This window comes from Heteronotia binoei, chromosome 4 (genome assembly GCF_032191835.1).
Source record: "Heteronotia binoei isolate CCM8104 ecotype False Entrance Well chromosome 4, APGP_CSIRO_Hbin_v1, whole genome shotgun sequence".
NCBI lineage: Eukaryota > Metazoa > Chordata > Lepidosauria > Squamata > Gekkonidae > Heteronotia > Heteronotia binoei.
Window position 1 is genome coordinate 126,978,519 of NC_083226.1, and position 20,897 is coordinate 126,999,415.

General features: G+C 42.9%; 1 protein-coding gene and 1 non-coding gene across 2 annotated transcripts; both read right to left on the reverse strand.

The window, feature by feature from the left end:
* Nucleotides 1–11,703: 11,703 nt before the first annotated feature.
* On the reverse strand, nt 11,704–16,562 carry LOC132569541 (cytochrome c oxidase subunit 7C, mitochondrial). Its single transcript, XM_060235732.1, has 3 exons — nt 16,402–16,562; nt 14,504–14,624; nt 11,704–11,810 (listed from the first exon to the last, which is right to left on the reverse strand). Exons 1-2 carry the CDS (start codon nt 16,474–16,476, stop codon nt 14,508–14,510), a joined length of 192 nt encoding a protein of 63 aa, XP_060091715.1. The 5' UTR covers nt 16,477–16,562; the 3' UTR covers nt 11,704–11,810; nt 14,504–14,507.
* On the reverse strand, nt 15,439–15,500 carry LOC132570664 (small nucleolar RNA Z39). Its single transcript, XR_009555363.1, has one exon. It is a non-coding gene; the product is annotated as a small nucleolar RNA Z39 (small nucleolar RNA).
* Nucleotides 16,563–20,897: the final 4,335 nt, after the last annotated feature.

A 20,897-nucleotide genomic window follows, 5' to 3' on the forward strand; every position in this document is an offset into this window, starting at 1 on the left:
CACCCTGTTCCTGCCTCCCCTGCTCTCCCTGCAGCCCCACTCTCCCTGCTGCCACTCTCCCCAGGCTCTTCCCTGCCTCCCCCACTCTCCCTGCAGCCCCATTTTTGCCGCCGCCACTCTCCTTGGGCTCTTCACACCCTGTTCCTGCCTCCCCTGCTCTCCCCACAGCCCCATTTTCACCGCCGCTGCTCTCCCCGGTCTCTTCCCTGCCTCCCCTGCTATCCCTGCAGCCCCGTTTTTGCCACCATTGCTCTCCCCAGGCTCTTCCCTGCCTCCCTCACTCTGCCTGCAGCCCTGCTTTTACCGCCGCAGTTCTCACCGGGCTCTTCCCTGCCTCCTCTGCTCTCCCTGCAGCCCCATTTTCGCCACTGCCACTCTCCCCAGGCTTTTTCCTGCTGCCCAAGCTCTCCCCAGTCTCTTCCCTGCCTCCCCCGCTCTGCCTGCAGCCCCGTTTTTGCAGCCGCTGCTCTCCCCAGGCTCTTCCCTGCCTCCCTCGCTCTCCCCACAGCCCTGGTTTTGCTGCCACCGCTCTCCCCAGGATCTTCCCTGCCTCCCCCACTCTCCCCCAGCCCCGTTTTTGCCGTTGCTGCTCTTCCCAAGCACTTCCCTGTCTCCCCCGCTCTCCCCGCAGCCCCGTTTTTGCCACCACCACTCTCCCCAGGTTCTTCCCTGCCTCCCAAGCTCTCCCCGCAGCCCTGTTTTCGCCACCACTGCTCTCCCCGGGCTCCTCTTCCCACCCCCAAGAGTGTGTGAGAGAGACAGCTGGGGCCCAGAGAATGGATGCAAGACGCAGCCAAGACTCCACAGCCCCCCACCCCAAAATTTCTGGCTACAGGGCTGGTCCCCAGTATATGACTGCACATATCAAGATCCACAGTCGTGACTCCTCATGTACATTGATTTGAAGGTGAGCATCTGGATGCATGGCTCCATTCATACTGTCACTACTACTGTGAAACTCAGTTGGACCCCTTTCAATTGACTAAATGTGCCTTTTGATGTAAATGGAGATGTTCATTCGCATCCAATGCTACCATATGTTATCCAAGACAAATTGCCCATGACCAATTTTATTTTCAAGCTAGAGCTGAGTTTTGGTTCACATCTATTTTAAAAGTAATTTTCTTTTCCTTTCCCCTGTCTAGACAATCACAGCTCTGTAAGATTTAATGGATGAATGTTATGTAAAACTACTACAGCTCCAAAGCATCTTTAAAAAGGTTCAAATTACAGTCTCTAGTGGCTAGTGAATCATACTCACAACATGCAGAGTGTTTTGGGAGTCTGTGAGGATGATGAAAGCTCAGTACAATCAGGTATTATTATTATCTCATTTGCAACTGTGTAGCTGATTCACGCACACACAAGAAATGTCTCAATGGATTCTGTATAAACATTTAACGAATACCAAGTTATAAAATATCCAACCAAACTGTGATCTAAATTGTCATATATATATATACTAAGGATTAACAGAAAATTGCCTTTGTGCGACATTAATGTTCCCATGCATGATATATCTAGGACTTAACAAAATACTTTGACTTTCAGACAATTCTTCTAAACAAATCAAGTTGTGCATCTGGCAATACCAGATAAGATAATCATCTGTCCAGTTATCTGGATTCAAAGTCCTCAATTCAAATAAAGCTGATAATTGCTGGATTAATTTATTTACTTACTTCAGTTGAATTTTCCCTTTGTCCCCAGTGGGACCCAAAATAGCTCACATGGCTCTCCTCTCTTCCAACATGTACTTCATACACTTCAAGATCTTGCACAGATAATCTTTTAGTATGTCTATTGAGTTAGAAACCATTATGAATAAGGCTTTCTCAGTGGTGGCTACCAAATTATTGAACTAGCTGAATATTTAATCTAATTCAGACTTTGGTCCTCTTAATTGGGTCTGGAAGATTTCTTTTTTAAATTTTTATATTATTTACATAGATAATAAAGAAACAGAAATATCAATCAACAAATATACCACCAAGAACTGATGAGAACCAACCTATCTGGGGTTGGCACCCTGCACTGTGGGACCCTGAGTCACACCCAACCTGACTGAAATAAGCATGACCCTGGGAAAGCTGGCATCTGGAGCCACCAATGATGGAACAGCTGGAGTCCATCACAGCAGCCAGGCAGCTAGAAGACACTGCAGCAGTGGAAGCCAAAGAGCCAGCCAGTGAGCTGATGAAGGCCAGTGTCAAGATCCCTGGCCATCATGGGTTAATGTTCTGTTCATTATACTGTACATGTTATGGTTTCATTTTGCATGGGAACTTGAGGGGAGAAGAATGGCTTGCCAGCTTGCAGTAACTGTTTTTGAGTAGTTAAGTGAGATGCCTTGACCAGGGGGAATGTTATGACTCCCTGTTACAAAGATGCCCACATTTGGAAAGAGACTATGAGAATGTACTGGGCTGTGGAAAGTGGGGTGTGGGAATGCTCTGGCTTGTATGCACTTTTTGCATGCTATATGTCTACAATTCCTCTGGTAGGGGTAGATTTCACTCAGACCCCCAGTTAATGCAACCATAAATGGACTGTTTATTGAAGAACCAGGGTAGGACTGATAGCCAGCCCGGCTTGGCAGCTGGGGATGTTGTAGCAGTGCTGGCAGACAAAGTGGTGAAGGAAGCCTGGTGTGACAGTAGGCAGACCCAGTGGAAGCTGCCCAGATGAAGAAGCAGCTGCAGAGTATGGCAGAGCACCTCTAAAGGTATGTGTGTAAGGGAAGACCCCAGCACAAGAGCAGTTACTTCCTAAGAAGATTGCTGGGCAAGTGTAGCAAGATCCCAGCACCTGGCAGCCTCAGGCAGATTCCCAGGGGATAACATAATAGAAGACATGATGGATCAGACCAATGGCTCATCCAGTCCAACATTCGGGGTCACATGGTGGCCAAAACCCAGGTGCCATCAGGAGGTGTTACAGGTAATGCTTTTAAGTCTCTTAATTTTGATGGGGAAATTAGCTAAGAGACTAGGTAGAACAAATTTAAGAGCAAAGTTCTTTTCTTTCAATGATACGGAGTTCAGGTTTTCAGTCCAAGCAATTGTACTTTTATAGTGTTTACTTAGGATATGTAGCAAAAGGATTTACACACACACACAGAGATCTATGTACAAGCAATCAAGAGACTAAGAAAATAGATATTATCGATAGAGGAATTCAAGGGTTGTTGAAGCGGGTAATATTCACCTGATCCAGAAGAGGAGACGTCCGTTCAAGGGAGAGTATACAGAGAGGAATGCGAACGACCAGCGTAACGTGCCCTATAGGCCCAATTACAGGAGTAATGTGTGGTACAGATTGCAAATGGCGCCTTACAGAATGCACATCAAGGTGGGTTTTTGACCCACACTATATAGGGGTTTGACGGATGGGGGTCGTTAGTTATGAAGGGGCTTGGATATTCCATTGATGGCTATCTTGAATTGCTATGTTGGGAAACTTCGCACATTTTGCTAGGATGGTAAGCTTGGAGCAATTGAATAATTTGTTACCGGTTTTTGGCTGACACTCAGAAAGGGACCTAAGACTTTTAAGGGTAGGATCAATCAAATTATGCATTTGATTGGAGTTAGCAAGGTAGAGGTGATAAGCTGGAGGAAGAGACTAGCAGAAGATCAGAGTGAGAGCAGTATTTACCCGCAGTTCCCATGTTATTATGCATCCCGTTTGGGCGGAGGCACTGGAGGGGGAATGGGTGAGATTACGCTGAGAGACAGACTGCAGGCGCCAACCAAAACAAGCTCTCTACTGGTCCTCTTCACCTGTTTAGATGGAGTGTTTTCTTGGCCTGACTTTGGTCGGACTCCATTTTGTTTAACAGAAGTAGGAGACCCTCTCTCTTTATTTGCACTGGGGTACTCCATTTTTATCAGGCAGCACCTCTCAGTAACAGAGGTCTAACAGTGTGTCCAGAACTCCAGAATTCAATCATAGTCCTAGCTGCACCAGAGGTAAGCCAGACCCAATGGCAAACTGTTCCACCAAAGGCAGCTCACTGGAGGTCCCAGCTCGAGAGGGCAGGACAAAGCCTCCTTCGGCTTGCATGGGCCAGAAGCAAGGTCCTTTGGGAATAGGTGGAAAGATGGGGCAGGAGGAGTGGGCACCCTATTAGAAGACCCATTAACCATAGCCCCAGTCAGTCTAAGAAGAGTCAAGGATGAAGCACCAAGCCACCAGACTGTTGAGAGGAAAACTAGATGAAATTTGTTAGGAACTTGTACTACATAGTTAAGTAAACACAGTTCAGGAACAACAGGTATTTTAAATACAATGCCATCTGAAATAAAATAAACCACCTTTCCCCAAAAGAGACCTGCTCAAGGGCATTACCACCATATATCGAAAAAGATTACCTGTTCCATTTGTAGTGCCAACATTGACTATTCATTGTATGATAAATTTTTAGCTAAATGCCACTGGTATACTATATAGATAATGTAAGTTGGATAGCAATTCCAATATCTCACAGTCATTTTTCCTTAATATTTACTGGCTCATGTAAGTAGTCAAAACACTTCTCAGTTTTAAATATTGATATAGTTCAGGAGTGTCAAACATGCAACCCGGTAGCCGAATCAGGCCCCCAGAGGATTCCTATCAGGCCCTAGAGCAACTGTCATCTGCTTCCTTCTCACTCTCTTGCTTTCTTTTGCATCTTAGCTTGCTTATTTGCACAGGAGCGACTAAGCAAAACCTCAGTTTTCTCCATTGGTTGAGGCTCCTTCCTCTCCTGGTCCCTGAGGAAGGAAGGAAAGAGCCAGAGCTTCCTTTGCCCAGTTCCCTGGATCCCATGGGAGAAATACAAAGAAAGCACCTTTAAGATCAACAAGTGCTAATGTTTTAAGCATGTTTTAAGGGGTTTTTTTAAAATAAATCTTTAGTCATGTTTGTGTCCTTTAAAAAGTTTGTATCTCTGTTACCAAATCTTAAAATAGGTACACATGGTGTAAAGTACTGGGGTCGGCGCAGTAAGAGACCAGAGTCGGAGAGTGATTTCAGCAAGCTTTACTTCAGGAACACACACACACAGACTGAGACTGTTCAAACTTCCCGCTCCTTTATACAATTCTTGCCCCCTTCTGATTGGTCCTTAACTATCTACACGGATTGGCTATTTACAGGGCCCTAAGGGCCTATCAGGGTACAGTATGAGCCTGGATGTTGATTGGCTACTTATGTTTCAATCCTTCCCCTGATTGGGCACGCTTAGGCCTTCTCTGGAACCCTGGTGTGGAGTTCAAGCTCTGGCTTGTTCGGCTTCCCTCCAAAAGTAACAGTTCCCTCCAAAAGTAACAGTTCTCCCATTTGAGCCTAGGACACCACACATGGCCTGGCAAGGTCTCATTCATGTAAGATTCGGCCCTCATAACAAATGAGTTCAACAGCCCTGATATAGACAGTTTACCACCACTATAATTTTGTTTGGGGCCAGTTTGGTGTAGTGGTTAAGTATGAGGACTATAATCTGAAAGAACTGGACTCCTCCAAATGAACCTCCTGGGTGACCGTGGATCAGTCACAGTTCTTGAAAGAGCTGCTCTCATGAGCAGTTCTTGAAAGAGCTCACAGTCCCACCTATCTCACAGGGTTCTTGTGGGGAGAGGAAAGGAAAGGAGATTGGAAGGCATTCTGAGACTCGGGGTGAAGGGAGTATAAATCCAACCACTTCTTCTAAAATGTCAAAATAAACAACCCCTTCATTGTGAACAAGGAGCAACCTAGTTCAGTTCAATAAAATTACTAAATACAAATTTAAACATTAAATTTAAACCTTGAATACTTCTTTATACACTCATGGTTAAAGTATTATTTGGTTTTATCATTGTATTTGTCTATTTATTATTTCTTTCCAATAGTATTTTTGATGTTTTAATTATATCTTGATTTTATTTGACCTGTTTTGAGAACTATTGTATGGAAATGTGAGCTATACATTTCCCCAATAAATAAATGGGCTTGGATAATAAATAGTGTTGGCGGTGTTGTTCATGGAACAGTGCTTTCTCAACTCTCCCTTCCTTCTTCAGACCTTGAAAAACTTGCATCTGAGGGTTGGAGCGCCATCCTCAATGGTTTGAGATATGCCCTGGGCTGAAGTGAAAAAAAGAAACCAGCAAATATTTCATTTGGGGTGTGTGTGTGTGTGTGTGTGGCAGTGGTAATTCCATCTTAAAGTTTTTAGCATTTGAAAGCTATTACATGTTTTTGCAAAGCCTTTAGATATTTATAGAGGAATATAAGTATATTCTAATTCAGTGAAAATTATAATAAATGCAGCTGTCCTTCTGAAGGTGACCCTATTAATACCTTTAGGCGAACAAGTTTGGTGTATATGCTTTGGGAGATGTACACTGTCACTTACCAGATGCTGGCTAACCATGTATAGCTTGTTGCTGTCCAAGTGACCTTTTCAAGGATGAATGGAGTGTAAAGTATGTTAAATGAGTTGTGTTCCCTCATTTGGTGTGACAGATGTTTTGATTTTCTTGGCATTTGCAGGAATGGACAAACAATTACGACCAGCACAGCTTATTTGTCAAGAGTAAAGTAGCTACCTTGCAGGGCACATTAACCATCATTTCAGCAAGATGAATCTAACTGTTCGTGTTGCTCTCACATAACTTTATCAATATTTGGAAGCCATAAGCAGGGAAATGCTGTTCTGGGAAAAGGTCATTCCTTCTGGACATGTTTGGCTCCTGTTCCATCAGGATGATTTAAGGAACTTTTCAAAATGAACATCCACTGCAAGTCATAAAAATAAGTAGAATTTTAGCTGTGTGCTGCATCATAGCTGGACTGATTTGTTTAGGTTCAGGTGCTTGAACAGATCATTAATTGTCCACAAACTGGCTTTTTGCCAGCCCAGGTAGAAAAGAACATTGCCTAGTGCCATTTGTTCATTCATTTTTCTTACTCATTTATTTTGATGTACTTATTCTGTAGTCTTTGATCACTTAGAAAGTCAGGGTTTTCTAGATAGCTGAACATGGCAGAAAGCTTGTATGAAAACCTCACACAGGACTGAAGGGTGTCTTGAAGAGGGACTGTAGCCCTTTTCAGTTGTTACATTAGACTGCACATATGAGACAAACATGAGATGTGATTGTCTCAATATGCACTATTGACATTTCTTCTAAAATGGGCAGTGTGCATATATTCCAGTTTTAGAACATAATTCCAGATTAATCTGGCATCAGGTAGGCATGTACTATGACAGAACATCCACATTGCCCCTTCCAAAAGAAATGGCAATTGCACACATTGAGAGTTTCACATGCAATGCTTTTTGTTTTGTACATTTCTGCAAAGAAAATGTCTGCAAAAGACTTGTGTTAGTGAAGGGCAACTGTGAGCTTATTAAAGGATGAGGGCAGTAAATCATCAATGTGGAATGACAGAAAGGCCAAGGGAAGAAAGTTAATTTGATAATCTGGAAGACAGCAGCATATATTTACTTCCCAACCATCAAAGTACAAACTTCAACCTTCATTTAGAACAACTTGTAAAGTTTCTGGTTGCTGTGAACTGGAAAAAAAACCGCAGAGAGCAAGTGTTTAGCGTCAGAGCATTTTCTTTACGAGGAAAGGCTAAATAAGTATGGAGCTTTTCCGTTTAAAGGGAGAGATAGAGCAGACTTCATAGAATTATACATGAGGTGGCCAGTTTGGTGTAGCGGTTAAGTGCACAGACTCTTATATGGGACACTGCATGGCAAGTTGTCTGGGGGATCGCTGCTGGGTCAGGCCATGATGATTCCTCCCTTCAGGGCAAAAGGATTTAGAGCAGCAATGGACAAAAACTGATGTTTGAAGGCTGACAATATTGTAGCAGCTGCATATCAATGCACAAAACAATCACTGAGATCTCAGAGGGTGCTCATTTATTAAAGGAACAAGCACTGGTTTTATATATAGATGGGGTATGTCAAAGAATTAGATATTTGGATGTAGTATGGTATAATGAACCCAAGGCATTTTATTATTTTAATTTATGTATTAAACGTATGGATTAACTCCTGCAGGGCTCTGGGCAATGCACATCATTTCATAAAAACGTCAAAACCTTAAAATAAACTGCAGAATACTAATATAGAATTCTAAAAAGGTCAGATGGTGAAATTTCTTTTGGTTTATTCCATAGTGCAGCCACCTCACAGATTGAGGGTTGGGGCAAGAAACAAAGCAGCCTGGAGGGGGTGCCAGCCAGAACACCGTTGCTGTCCTCAACCAAAAACCTGGTGGGACATCTCCGCCTTACAGGCCTTTTGGTGTTCAAAGTTCCACCAGGTTGGGGCCAGGACCAAAAAGGCCCTGGTTAAGGACAGCCAGACATCTTTGAGGCCAGGAATCACTAGTAAATTGCTGCTTAGGGAGCATAACGCTATCCTGGGAATATAATGGAGATGCTCCCACAGATACTTTGGTCCTTGACCACTTAAGACCTTAAAAGGCAACACCAAAATCTTGAACTTGACTTGGTACTTGGTGCAGCACATGTAAGAACAGCACCATTATCTACTGCTATGGCAACCATATTCAAATCACTCCATCTGGCATCAGCCTCAGTGAATAACTGCAATAGGAATTGAGAGGTGGATTACTTAAGAGTATCTATTGTAGTTGCATGACTTCGGTCTTCCTACAAAAGACTGTCACAATCAGCCAATATTTCTGCAAGTCAGATTCATGCCAACTTAGTGGAAAATAAAAGGACATTGGACAATTTTTGATAATGATTAAGTCTTAGAAAAAAGATTATTTTTTTTGTTAGTTAAGGGTACCTTTAAACATTAGTACTTTAAGTAAATAACACCGGTGGGGGTCAAGTAACGGGGGGAGGGGTGGGTAGAAAGTAATATATGGGATAGATAAAAGTTATTAATGATGCAAGAAATATAATTTACCATAGGTTACCAAATAAAATTGTTTTAACAGAGATTCATGCCAACTTGGATCACTTTTGCTATTACACCTAGTGCAGGTAATACACGGGGTCTTCTGCAATGGACGGACTATTCCAGGACTCCAAGACAAATTTTTATATCCCCCAAAACAGTGTTCCATGCAAACCACTTCACTATTCCCTGTAGGAGGAAAGGAAAGGTCCCCTGTGCAAGCACCAGTTGTTTCCGACTCTGGGGTAACGTTGCTTTCACGTTTTCATGGCACTTTATGGGGTGGTTTGCCATTGCTTTCCCCAGTCTTTTACACTTTCCCACCAGCAAGCTGTGTATTCATTTTACCAACCTTGGAAGGTTGGAAGGCTGAGTCAACCTTGGGCCGGCTACCTGAATCCAGCTTCCGCCGGAATCGAACTCAGGTCGTGAGCAAAGAGTTCAGAGTACAGTACTGCTGCAGAAATTGTGTTTAGGATGCAAGTAGTAGTAGTGGAGTAGACCTATAGCTCTTTATGATGAGTCCAGAGTTTGGTCACAACTTCAGCAGTTCTTAGAAGCATGTGGTTTGTTAATGAAAGAGCAGATTCTCATCAGAGTCTTTTATTTATTATATTTTGTCTACCAAGTTGTTTTATGTTTAATAAGCATTGCCATAAAAACAGGTAGCTGTGTTAAATTTGTGTATCAATAACATTTATGTATGGAAATAAAAAAATTAAGAGTAACTTTAAGGGGGTATTACATTCAAGGTTGACATTCCTTTTAGTAAACACATTTTTTTAAATCACAGAATATGACTAATTTTTTTTACATGACAAACTGACTCTTCTGTCATCTATAAATCCCCAAAGACAAAATGACCATCTTTTAAGTCAAAGCTCTTAACTATTTCCCTGCCAGCTATACTATTAACAAATACCAAGCACACTAAACGTTAACCAGTCTCCATTTGAAGCTGTCAAAAATCCTCCTGCATATGTTGACCTGCTGCACACCATTAGAACCAGTCTGACCATGAGTGCTGCCAATTATGCCAAATAAAAAGCAGCCCAATGACCATTCCATCAGAATATGGATATGTTGGGCTGCATCCAGACTAAACTGGCAGTACTCATCAGTTCCCTGTTCAGATGGCCATCTAGCCTCTGTTTAAAAATCTCCAAGGATTTAATTTCAACCCATTGGTTCTGGTCCTACTTTCTGGGGCCATAAAAAACAATTCCACACCAGCCTCTATATGTCAAGCCTTCAAGTACTTGAAGATGGTGTTCATATTACCTCTCAGCCGCCTCCTCTCCAGGCTAAACACGCCAGCTCCTTCAACCTTTCCTCATAGGACTTGGTCTCCAGATCCCTCACCATCTCCATCGCCCTCCTCTGGACCAGTTCCAGCTTGTCTATATCCTTCTTAAAATGTGGTGCCCAAAACTGAACACAATACTCTAGGTGAGGTCTTACCAGAGCAAAGTTATACCATCACATCATGTGATCTGGACACTATACTTCTGTTGATACAGCCCAAAATTGCATTTGCCTTTTTAGCCACCGCATCACACTGTTGACTCATGTTCAGCGTATTATCCACTAAGACCCCTAGATCCTTTTCGCACATATTACTGCTAAGTCTCCCCCATCCTATAACTATGCATTGGATTTTTCCTACCTAAATGCAGAACTTTACATTTATCCCTGTTAAAAAATTCATTTATTGGTTTTAGCCCAGTTTTCCAGCCTGTCAAGGTCATCCTCTATCCTGTTTGTCTTCTACTGTATTTGCAACCCCTCTCCATTTAGTATCATCAGTAAATTTAATAAGAATTCCCTCTATTCCTTCATCCAAATCGTTTATAAAGATGTTGAACAAAACAGATCCCAGGACAGATCCTTGAGGCACTCCACTTGTCACTGCTCTCCAAGAGAATGAGGAACCATTCACAAGTACTCTTTGGGTGTGATCTGTCAACCAGTTGCAGATCCACCTAATGGTAACAGGATCCAAACCACATTTTACCAACTTGTCAACAAGGATAGTATGTGAAACCTTATCAAAAGCCTTGAAATCAAGATAAACGATGTCTAAAGCATTCTCCTGATCCAGCAAGGTAGACACTTTCGCAGAAAAAAGAGATCAGGTTAGTCTGACATGACTTGTTCTTGAGAAACCCATGCTGCTTCTTAGTAATCACATCCATTCTTTCTAAATATTCCAGGACCGACTGTTTTGATGATTTGTTCTAAAACTTTTCCAGGTATAGACATCAAGCTGATGGGACAGTAGTTACCCGGATCGTCTTTTTTCCCCTTCTTGAAGATGGCGACAACATTCACCCGCCAACAATCGTCCGGCACCTCTCCTGTTCTCCAAGAATTCTCAAAAAGAATAGCCAGAGGCTCAGAAATTACATTTGTAAGCTCTTTTAGAACCCTTGGATGCAATTCATCTGGCCCTGAGGACTTAGTTTCATTTAAAGAAACTAGGTGTTATGTATTACCCCTATGCTGATCCTAGGTTGGAACTTCATACCCTCCTTATGTGTTCTGTTTTTGCCATGTTAAGCACCGTTTCCCTCAGAAGAGAAGACTGAGGAAAAGTAGGAATTGATGTCATGCTTCAGGGTCCCATATCCCCCAGAAACAGCAATTTATGGAGATCAGAAGATAGGAGAAACCAAAAGTTCCATTCCATTGATGGAAAATTTAGTTTGGATCCAACTCATTGTTTTTCTAGTTGCTGTTTTGCAATCATTGCCACCTGTAAGCAAAATAAAGTTCAGTACAGAGCATTTCATATTTAACTTTTATTTACAGATATATCCAGTTTGGGTAGATATTGGTTGCTTTCTTCTACCTAAAAAGGAAAGCTGTTTGAAGGATAATTTCCACCTCCATTCTGAAAGAAAAAGAAATGTCAGTCAACCTGAGACACAGCCTTTTTATATGCACAGCATTACAACTATCCAGTTTTTAGTCTTGCAATTTGATCCAGGAAAGTCATCATTTGGAAGGGGCTTAAAATTAGAATAACAGAGCTGGAAAGGACCTCCAGGGTCAATCAGTCCAGTGCCTTGCACAGTTCAGGAAACTAACAAATACCTTCTCCAAACACTCCCAGTGACATCTGCTCCACACCCAGAAGATAGCAAAAACAAAACAAAACACACTCCATGATCCCTGGCCAAATTGGCCTGGAGAAAAACTACTGCCTGACCACGAAGTGGTGAACAGCATTCTCTGGGCGTGTAAAAAATGACCATGAGAACTAAGCACTGAAGCAACCCATCCTGCCCTCCTCCTCATGTCTGCCTAATTCATGGAATCAGCATTGCTGTCAGATGGCCATCCAGCTTCTGCTTAAAAACCTCCACAGGAGAAGAGCTCACCATCTCCCGAGGAAGCCTGTTCCACTGAGGAACCGCTCTAGCTGTCAGGAGTTTTTCCTAATGCTTAGTCAAAAACACTTCTAATTTAATTTTAATCCATTGGTTCTGATCTGACCTTCTGGGTCCATAGGAAACAATTCTGCACCATCCTCAATATGACAGCCCTTTAAAGTACTTGAAGATGTAATATCACCTCTGTCATCTCTTCTCTAGGCTAAACATACTAAGCTCCTTCAACCTTTCTTATTAGAACTTGGTCTCCAGACCCCTCTCTCACCATCTTCATTGCCCTCCCTCTGGACCCATTGTTCCTGAGAAACCCATGCTGGCTCTTAGTGATCACAGCCATCCTTTCTAAATGCTCAAGGACTGACTGTTTATTTGTTCTAAAACTTTTCCAGTTACAGACGTCAAGCTGATGGGGCAGTAGTTACTCAGATCTTCCATTTCCCCGTTCTTGAAGATGGTAATAACATTTGCCCCCCTTCAGTCTTCTGGCACCTCACCTGTTCTCCAAGAATTCTCAAAAAGAATGTCCAGAGCCTTGGAAATTATGTCTGTAAATTCTTTTAGTACACTTGGATGCAGTTCATTTGACCCAGAGGACTTAGTTTCATATAAGGGAACTAGGTGTTAATATACAATTGTATATGTATTTATTGTATATGATCTTAATGTAATATGCTGGAAGCCGCCCTGAGCCATTCACGGGAGGGGTGGGGTATAAGTTGACAGAAATAAGTAAATAAATACTACTCCTATGCTGATCCTAGGCTGCAACTCCCTTCCCTCATCATGTGTTGTTTTTGACATGCTGAGCACCTTTTCCCTCACAAGAGAAAACTGAGGACAAGTAGGAATTGAGCAATTCTACCCTCTCTTCATAACCTGTTACAATTTCGTTTTCCTGTCCCTGCAAGGGGCCTACCATGTCCTTGCTCTTTTTCTTACTTTGAACATAAGAAAAGAACACTTTTTTGTTGTTTTTAGCTTCTCTCACTAGCTTGAGCTCATGCTAAGCTTTAGCTTTCCTAACATTCTCTCTACAGCACTGGTTATTTGCTTATATTAATCCTTGGTTATAAGGTCTTCCTTCCATTTCCAAAATGTGTCTGTCTTATTTTTCAAGTCCTTAGAAAGCTGTTTATGGAGCCAACTGGGCTTCTTTAGGCTCCTCCTATTTTTCCTTCTCATAGGAATAGTTTATGATTGTGCCTTCTATTTTTTTTTGCTTTTAAGAAACTCCCACCCCTTCTCCATGGTATTCTACCCAGTATAATTTTAAGTTTGTCAAAATTTGCTTTCCTGAAGTCTAACCTATATGTCTGACCACATAATAATAGTAATAATAATAATAATAAATTTTATTTATATCCCGCCCTCCCCACCGAAGCAGGCTCAGGGCGGCTTTTCCCTTCCCTAAGATTGTAAATTTAAAAATCAAATGGTCACTACTACACAGGGTGCCCACTACAAAATTACTAGGTGCTATACAAATTTGGAAATACAACCACATTTGGGACAGTAGGCTTACATCTGAAGTGTAAAATGAGACAAATTAGGAAGGAGGGGACAACTTAAATAGCAAGATCAGCCAGGGAGGGAGAAAGTCTTAATGAGGTAACTGAACACAGAAACAGAAGGGACAATCAAGTATTAGGAAAATGGGCATTCAAGTGGTAAGGAATGACAAAGGAATGGATACCTAGGTTGTAGAGGATAAGGTTTGGTTTTGCTGAAAGGGTCATTGATAAGAAAATACAAAAAGAAGAGGAGATATACAAAGGAGGAAGAGATGGCAACACATGAAAACACAAGATGCTTAACATGAAAACAGGATGTTGGCAAGTGAAGTCCAAAAGTTTCATTTAGATTCTATGTCATAACACTGCTACCAAATAATGTGAAAAAAAGATCTCTGAGGAAATCAGTTTTCATTATTACACACAGAAAAAGCCTTCTGTATGAAACCATGATAAAGAACTGGAACACCTATGGAATGTTCTGTGGCATATATGCTTCTAAACTGACCTGCGGTTTAGAGTTATAGGACTGATCCAATGAAACAGCATCCTAAAGGAACTCACTGAGGCAGACGTTCCCTGCCTTCCCCTTACTCTAGTCATTTTCCTTTACACTACCAAGTTTGAGCAAAATAAAGGCTAAATTCAGACTACTAAAGACAATACCAAATAATAATCACCTGTTTACTTCTTCAGTAGCTGGTGTCTTACTAAAATAAAGGGAGCAACAAAGCCACTTCCAAGGAAGACTGTCATCATCGCCAATAACCGCCATTTATTTTCCACCGAAAAAGGAAGGTTCTGCAGGTACAAAAAAATTGAAGTTAAGTGTTAAGAGATTCTTTAGCATGCTATAAGGCAAGTGTTAGACTGCCCTGAATTCACAGGAAAGCAATGGAGCCTGAATATTTGGTTGGATTACATCTAGAATTCACTTTCACCTAGTTCTCCCACCATGCAGATGTCCAATTCCCCACAAGTTATTTTGGGAGTTCCCTCACTCCCCAGAAGCAGAATGGCAGGAGACATTTCAGACTGGGGCAGTGGAACCATGCTTCCACAGGCAACAATCATTCAATCCATGCTAACTGTAGGCAATATAAAATCTGTTAAACATATGAAGAAGAGAAGATTGGATTTATACCCCACCCTTCACTACCCAAAGGAGTCTCAGAGTGGCTTACAATCTCCTTTCCACAACAGATGCCCTGTGGGGTAGGTGGAACAGAGACAAAAACTGCTCTAGAGAGAAACAGTTCTGTGAGAACTGGTGACTGAAACTCAAGGTTACACCAGCAGGTGCATGTGGAAGAGTGGGAAATTAAGCCCAGTTCTCCCAGATAAGAGTCCATGCACTTAAGCACTACATCAAACAAGCTCTCCAGCTATTGCCCCCCCCCCACAACATTTTAAAATAATCTCAGATTTTGCAGACAAACATATTTGAAACATTTCTGGTTCAGGTACACAGGGCAGCTTTTACACCATCAGGAGCCAGACAGTGATTTATCCTGGCTCAGAATGCAACCTTGATGCTAAACTTGAGCATTTCTAGTAATCTCTCTGACAAAAATTAAAGAGGCTTCTTCTAAATAGATTCATAAAGTGAAAAAGGTACATCAGAAAGCGTTTACAGTATCATCATTATTCATACCGTTATGTTCTCATCATTTGCACCATTAGAAGGCAAGATACACAAACCTTCCTTCCTGAATCAGACGATTAGTGTATTCAAGTCAGAACTGGGTACTGCAATTCCATCTGGCGACAGCAATCTGGGTCTTGGCCTACTTGCCTACTGATTGTTTTAACTGGGAGCGCCAGGGGATTGAACCTGGGACCTTCTACTTGCAGAGCGGATGTTTTACCACTAAGCCACAGCTCCTCCCCATTCTGAAACAGGATTGTGTGCTCAAGAGCTACAGTTCAGATCCAGAAACCTGCATCATTAAATTTACACATCCAGTAAAGTTTTGTGTTTCTCCAATTACAGCATCCTTTCCTGTATCACAAAGCAGTTTGAAATAGCAGTGTGTGTGTGCGAGAGAGAAAATGGAACAAGGAAAAAAAATTGTGACAGGACACTAGCTACCCCTTCAATAATTCTGTCGTTCCTTGACCGCAAGGTACACTGAATCGCAATAGAGCCATACATCAAAACCCTCACACTATTCCTACAACTATACTGTAGTAAACTGTTAATCTTACGCACCCACACAGGAAAATCAGGGTTCAATTAGCGGGTCACAACGACCATAGGTCCTGTAGACAAGGCCCATTCAACGCGCAGAGATCTCTGGCGAGGCCACATTTCCCCTGTGCAGCCATTAGTCGCGCCTCGTTTATTTAGAATTTTGCCTACTGTTTCCCGCGCTAGTCCCCGGCATTCAAAACCTGGCTGCAGCCTAAACGTGCTCGATTCGAGCCCTGAGGAAACGGAGAGGCACGCGTGCTATAACGTCTTGAGAAAACAAGAAGTTCCACAGGACAGTTCTACGCGGCCTACATAGCCTCGGGAGCTTTTCCCTCTGCGGCGCATGTTCACAAAGCAACAGGATCATCCCCCCCTCCCCCCTACCTTTCCCGGACCATCTTCGTAATGCATACGGCGAACGGCCGAAGTAGCAAAGCGGCGGACGCTAGCACCCAACATGGTCCCACGAAGACCAACTTGAAGCTCAAACTACACCTCTCACACGACCTTCAACAAAAACGCGACCGCCCAGCTCCGCGATATTATGCGAGAAACTACGATGGCCCAAGGAACATCGTTAATGGAGCATCATGGGATTTGTAGTTTCTTTCTTGGTTGTTAAACCGGCAATGCGGGATTGTTTAAAGCAGGGGTGTCACACTCATTTGTTATGAGGGCCGGATCTGACATAAATCAGATCTTGAGGGGGCTGAGCCATGTCAGCTGGGCCATATGTGTACCTATTTAAGATTAGGTAGCAGAGATATAAATTTTATAAAGAACACAGACAAATTGAAATATATTTTTTTAAAACTTAAAACATGTTTAAAATGTTAGCGCTCGTTGGTCTTAAAGGTGCTTTCTTTATATTTCTCTCATAGGATCCAGGCAACTGGGTAAAGGAGGCTCTGGCTCTTTCCTTCCTTCCCCAGGGGACCAGGAAGGGAGAAGCTTCAGCCAATAGAAGGAATAGAGGCTTGGCTCAGTAGCTCTGCTGTGCAATTGAGCAAGTCTTGCAAAACAAGCTGTTATGCAGAAGGAAGCAAGCAAGAGGGAGATGGAAGCAGATGACAGCAAGTTGCTGGGGGGGGGGGCTGATAGGAGCCCTTTGAGGGCCTGATTCGGCCCCTGAACTGCATGTTTGACACCCCTGGTTTAAAGCATGTTTGGCAGATTAAGCTTGAGAAATAGTGACGAAAGCAGTTACGTTGGGTACACGCTACCATAGGCAGTTCTGTGAGAATGGAAAATACCAGATTTAAGACATATTTGGATCGTTGAGTGTTTCAGAGGTTAGGGTTGCCAGCTCTGGGCTGGGGAATAACTGGAGATGGGGGTGGAGCTTGAGAGGGCAGGGTTTGGGGAGAGGAGAGACCTCAGTAGGGTATGTAATGCCATAAGAGTCCACAGTCCAAGGCAGCCAAGTGAATTGATCTATGTAATCTATGTAATCTGGAGATAGTGTTGTCAGTCTCCAGGTGGTGACTGGAAATCTCCTGGAGCTGCAACTGGTCTCAAGGTCACAGAGCAGTTCCCTTGGAGAAAATGACTGGTTTTGGAAGGTGAACTCTGTGACATTATATCCTACTGAGGTCCCTGTCCCCTGGAGACCACTCCTGGCCACATCTGGAGGATGCTAACTCTATCTGGGAGTGCACTGGGGGCAGGAGTTGATGTGTGTGTGGGGTGTGTGTGTGAAACAGCCCTTGTGAAGGGTAGGATCACCTAACCCACTAGTCTACCAGGTCACCACTGTATACATGCTTGTTCACTTTCTCAAAAAACTCCAGAAGGTTGGGGAAGCAGGACTTCCCTTTACAGAAGCCATATTAATTCTCCTTCAGCAGGCTTTTAGTAGATCAGTTGTCTCTCAGTTGAGTTCCTCAACAACTCTAAGGTATATGCAATCAGGACCCGGAGAGTTATTGATTTTTAATTTCTCCATTAGGTCTAGAATTTCATTTCTGGCTCAGTTCTTCAGACTCCTTTCCTGAAAACAAGGGCTGTGGCGCACTGAAAATGTGACATTCCCCACACTTTTCTCAGTGAGCACAGAAGCAAAAAAGTCATTGAGTTCTTTGCTATCTCTCCATCTTTCTTTAGCAATCCCTTTATTCCTTTGTCATCTAAAAGCCCCACTGCTTCTCTATCTGGTTTCCTACTCTGAATATATTTAAAAAATGTTTATTGATGGTATTGATGCTTTTAGCAACCCATTCCTCAAAATCTCTTTGCATGGCAAGTTATTGACTTCCATTTATTTTGCCTGAGCCTGTGGTCTCTCCTGTTCAATTCATTGGGGCAGACTTTCCACTTTTTAAAAGAAGCCTGTTCACTTTTTATAGTTTCCTTGACTTGCATGGTTAACCATGCAGCCTTCTTTTAGAGATGATGGTGTCTTTCCTAACTTGTGGAATGCATTCTATTTGGGCTTCAATTAGTGTGATTTTAAATAGTTACCAAGCATTCTTTAGGGATTTGACTCTCTTATATTTCCCCTTCAGCTTCCTTTTTATTATTCTCCTCATTTTTTAAAGTTCCCTCATTTGAAATAAAATGTTGCAGTTTTGACATGTAGGGGTAACTTTCCATTGACTTGAACGCTGAACTTAATAGCATTGTGGTCATTGTTCCTAGTACCTGATCCCCTTGCCTGAAGATGTGTGCTTTTAGCACATGAAAGCTTACGTTCTGAATAAAACTTTGTTGGTCTTAGAAGTGCCACTAGTCTCCTGCTTTGTTCAGCCTCTACATCCTTTACCGGATCTTGAGACCTGTTCAGAAACAAGTCTAAGATCAATACTGGGGCATTTACACACACACAAATAATCCATATTTTTCAGGTTCAGGAATATCAAATTATGGAATCACCCACTACCAGAAGCCCACCTCCCTCCAGACTAGGCTTGCCAATCCCCAGGTCCCAGTGGGGGTTCTCCCGCTTTCCCAGGCTCCTTCCTGTCCCCAGTCAGCTGGCCGGCAGGGGGAAGTCCCGCCCCACAGCCACCATGTGACTTTCCAGCTCCGGAGGCTTCAGTCTCCGATTGAAAGGCTTCCTCTTGGGATGGTGTGTCTGTGTTACTTTGAAGAAGCTGGCAGCAATTTGTGAGTCGAGATGGCAATCCCTCGCTTCGGAATCGCCAGAAATGGGGCGGGTGGGGGGGAGGGAAATGTCTGCTGGGCATTTCATTATTCCCTATGTGGAGACCGATTCTCATAGGGCATAATGGGGAATTGATCTGGAGGTATCAGGGGCTCTAGGGAGGCTGTTTTTTGAGGTAAAGGCACCAAATTTTCAGTATAGCATCTAGTGCCTCTCCCCAAAATACCCCCTATGTTTCAAAATGATTGGACCAAGGGGTCCAATTCTATGAGCCCCAAAAGAAGGTGCCCCTATCCTTCATTATTTCTTACGGAAGGAAGGCATTTAAAAAGGCGTGCTGTCCCTTTCTTTAAATGTGATGGCCAGAACTCCCTTGGAGTTCAATTATGCTTGTCACACCCTTGCTCCTGACTCTGCCCCCAATGTCTCCTGGCTCCACCCCCAAAGTTCCCAGATATTTCTTGAATTGGACTTGGCAATCCTACTCGAGACCCCCAGAGTTTCCTTAGTATGAAAGAATATTGGTCTGTTACCCAAGGAAGGAGTCCCTTCTAAGGGATCACATACCTCCTCCTGAGACTGATGCCATCCAACCTCAAGACTCTAACTCTCCACAATAGCAGAAGAGCTGTCAGCACAGGAATAAGACTGTTCTGCTAAGTCTCCTCAAACCTCTTTCTCTGCCTCAGCTTTTCCAGGTTGGCAACCCTAGCCTCAAGGGAATGAACCTGCTCTCTGAGAGCCACAAGCCAATGAGTAGATAGTCCTACATGTGGCTGTCTCTACAGAACACTGGATAACTCCTGCTCCCTTGCTGGCTTTCTACCTTCATAACTATTTAGTGGTTTAAAGGTATCTGGAGTGATGCAGGGTCCTCAGGATTAGAGCCACAGGCCATCAGCCCTTTGTCTCTCATGCTTCAAGTAGGACCAAAGACTTGCACCTCTTTCTAGGAGAAGACTTATACCATTTTCGCACACAGCTTACCTCGCAGTCACAATCCTGTTCCCTCCGCAGCGTCTGGTCGGATTTCCCACCATCTGCACCCAAGTTACAGGAAGTGCCGCGGCTTTTATGTAGCAAATGTAAACCGCTAAAACCCAGTTTATGTTTGCTACGCAAAAGCCGCGGCACTTCCTGTAACTCCAGCGCAGATGGTGGGAAATCTGACAGATGCTGCGGAGGGAACAGGATTGTGACTGCGAGGTAAGCTATGTGTGAAAACGGTCTTATAGTCCAAAGGCCCACATCTCCTGCTTCCCAACAGCAACAGCAGAGGACAGGGACTGCCAAAAGCCCCAGGCAAACAGTTTGCAACAGAGCAGACAAAAGACTCCACTCACCCTTAAACTCTGTCCTCCCACAAAGCAACCTCGGTGAACACTTCTCAGTAGTTTGACAGTTTAGAAAAGGCAACACAACCACTCACCTTCCTTGCAGTTCTCTCCAGGGTACTTTGTCCCAGCCCAGCTGGCTCAGTTCTTCCTCTTCCTCTGCCTTATAGTTTTCCTGACATTAATATAATTTCATTGTGGTAAAAATTAGCATATAATTCATTCATGCTGAGAAGAAAATATGAGTGCATTTTATTTGCTTCTGTCTTTCTCACTGTCACATGAGAAAATTTTAAAAGTTTTAAAATGGATTGTAGACCATTATGATACCTACAATAAGCAATGTGATAAAGCTGGATTATACATTTAGGTATAACCAATATGGTAAAATTGTATTACACCATTAGAGATGAAATAAAAAACAGCATATTATTATAAATAGT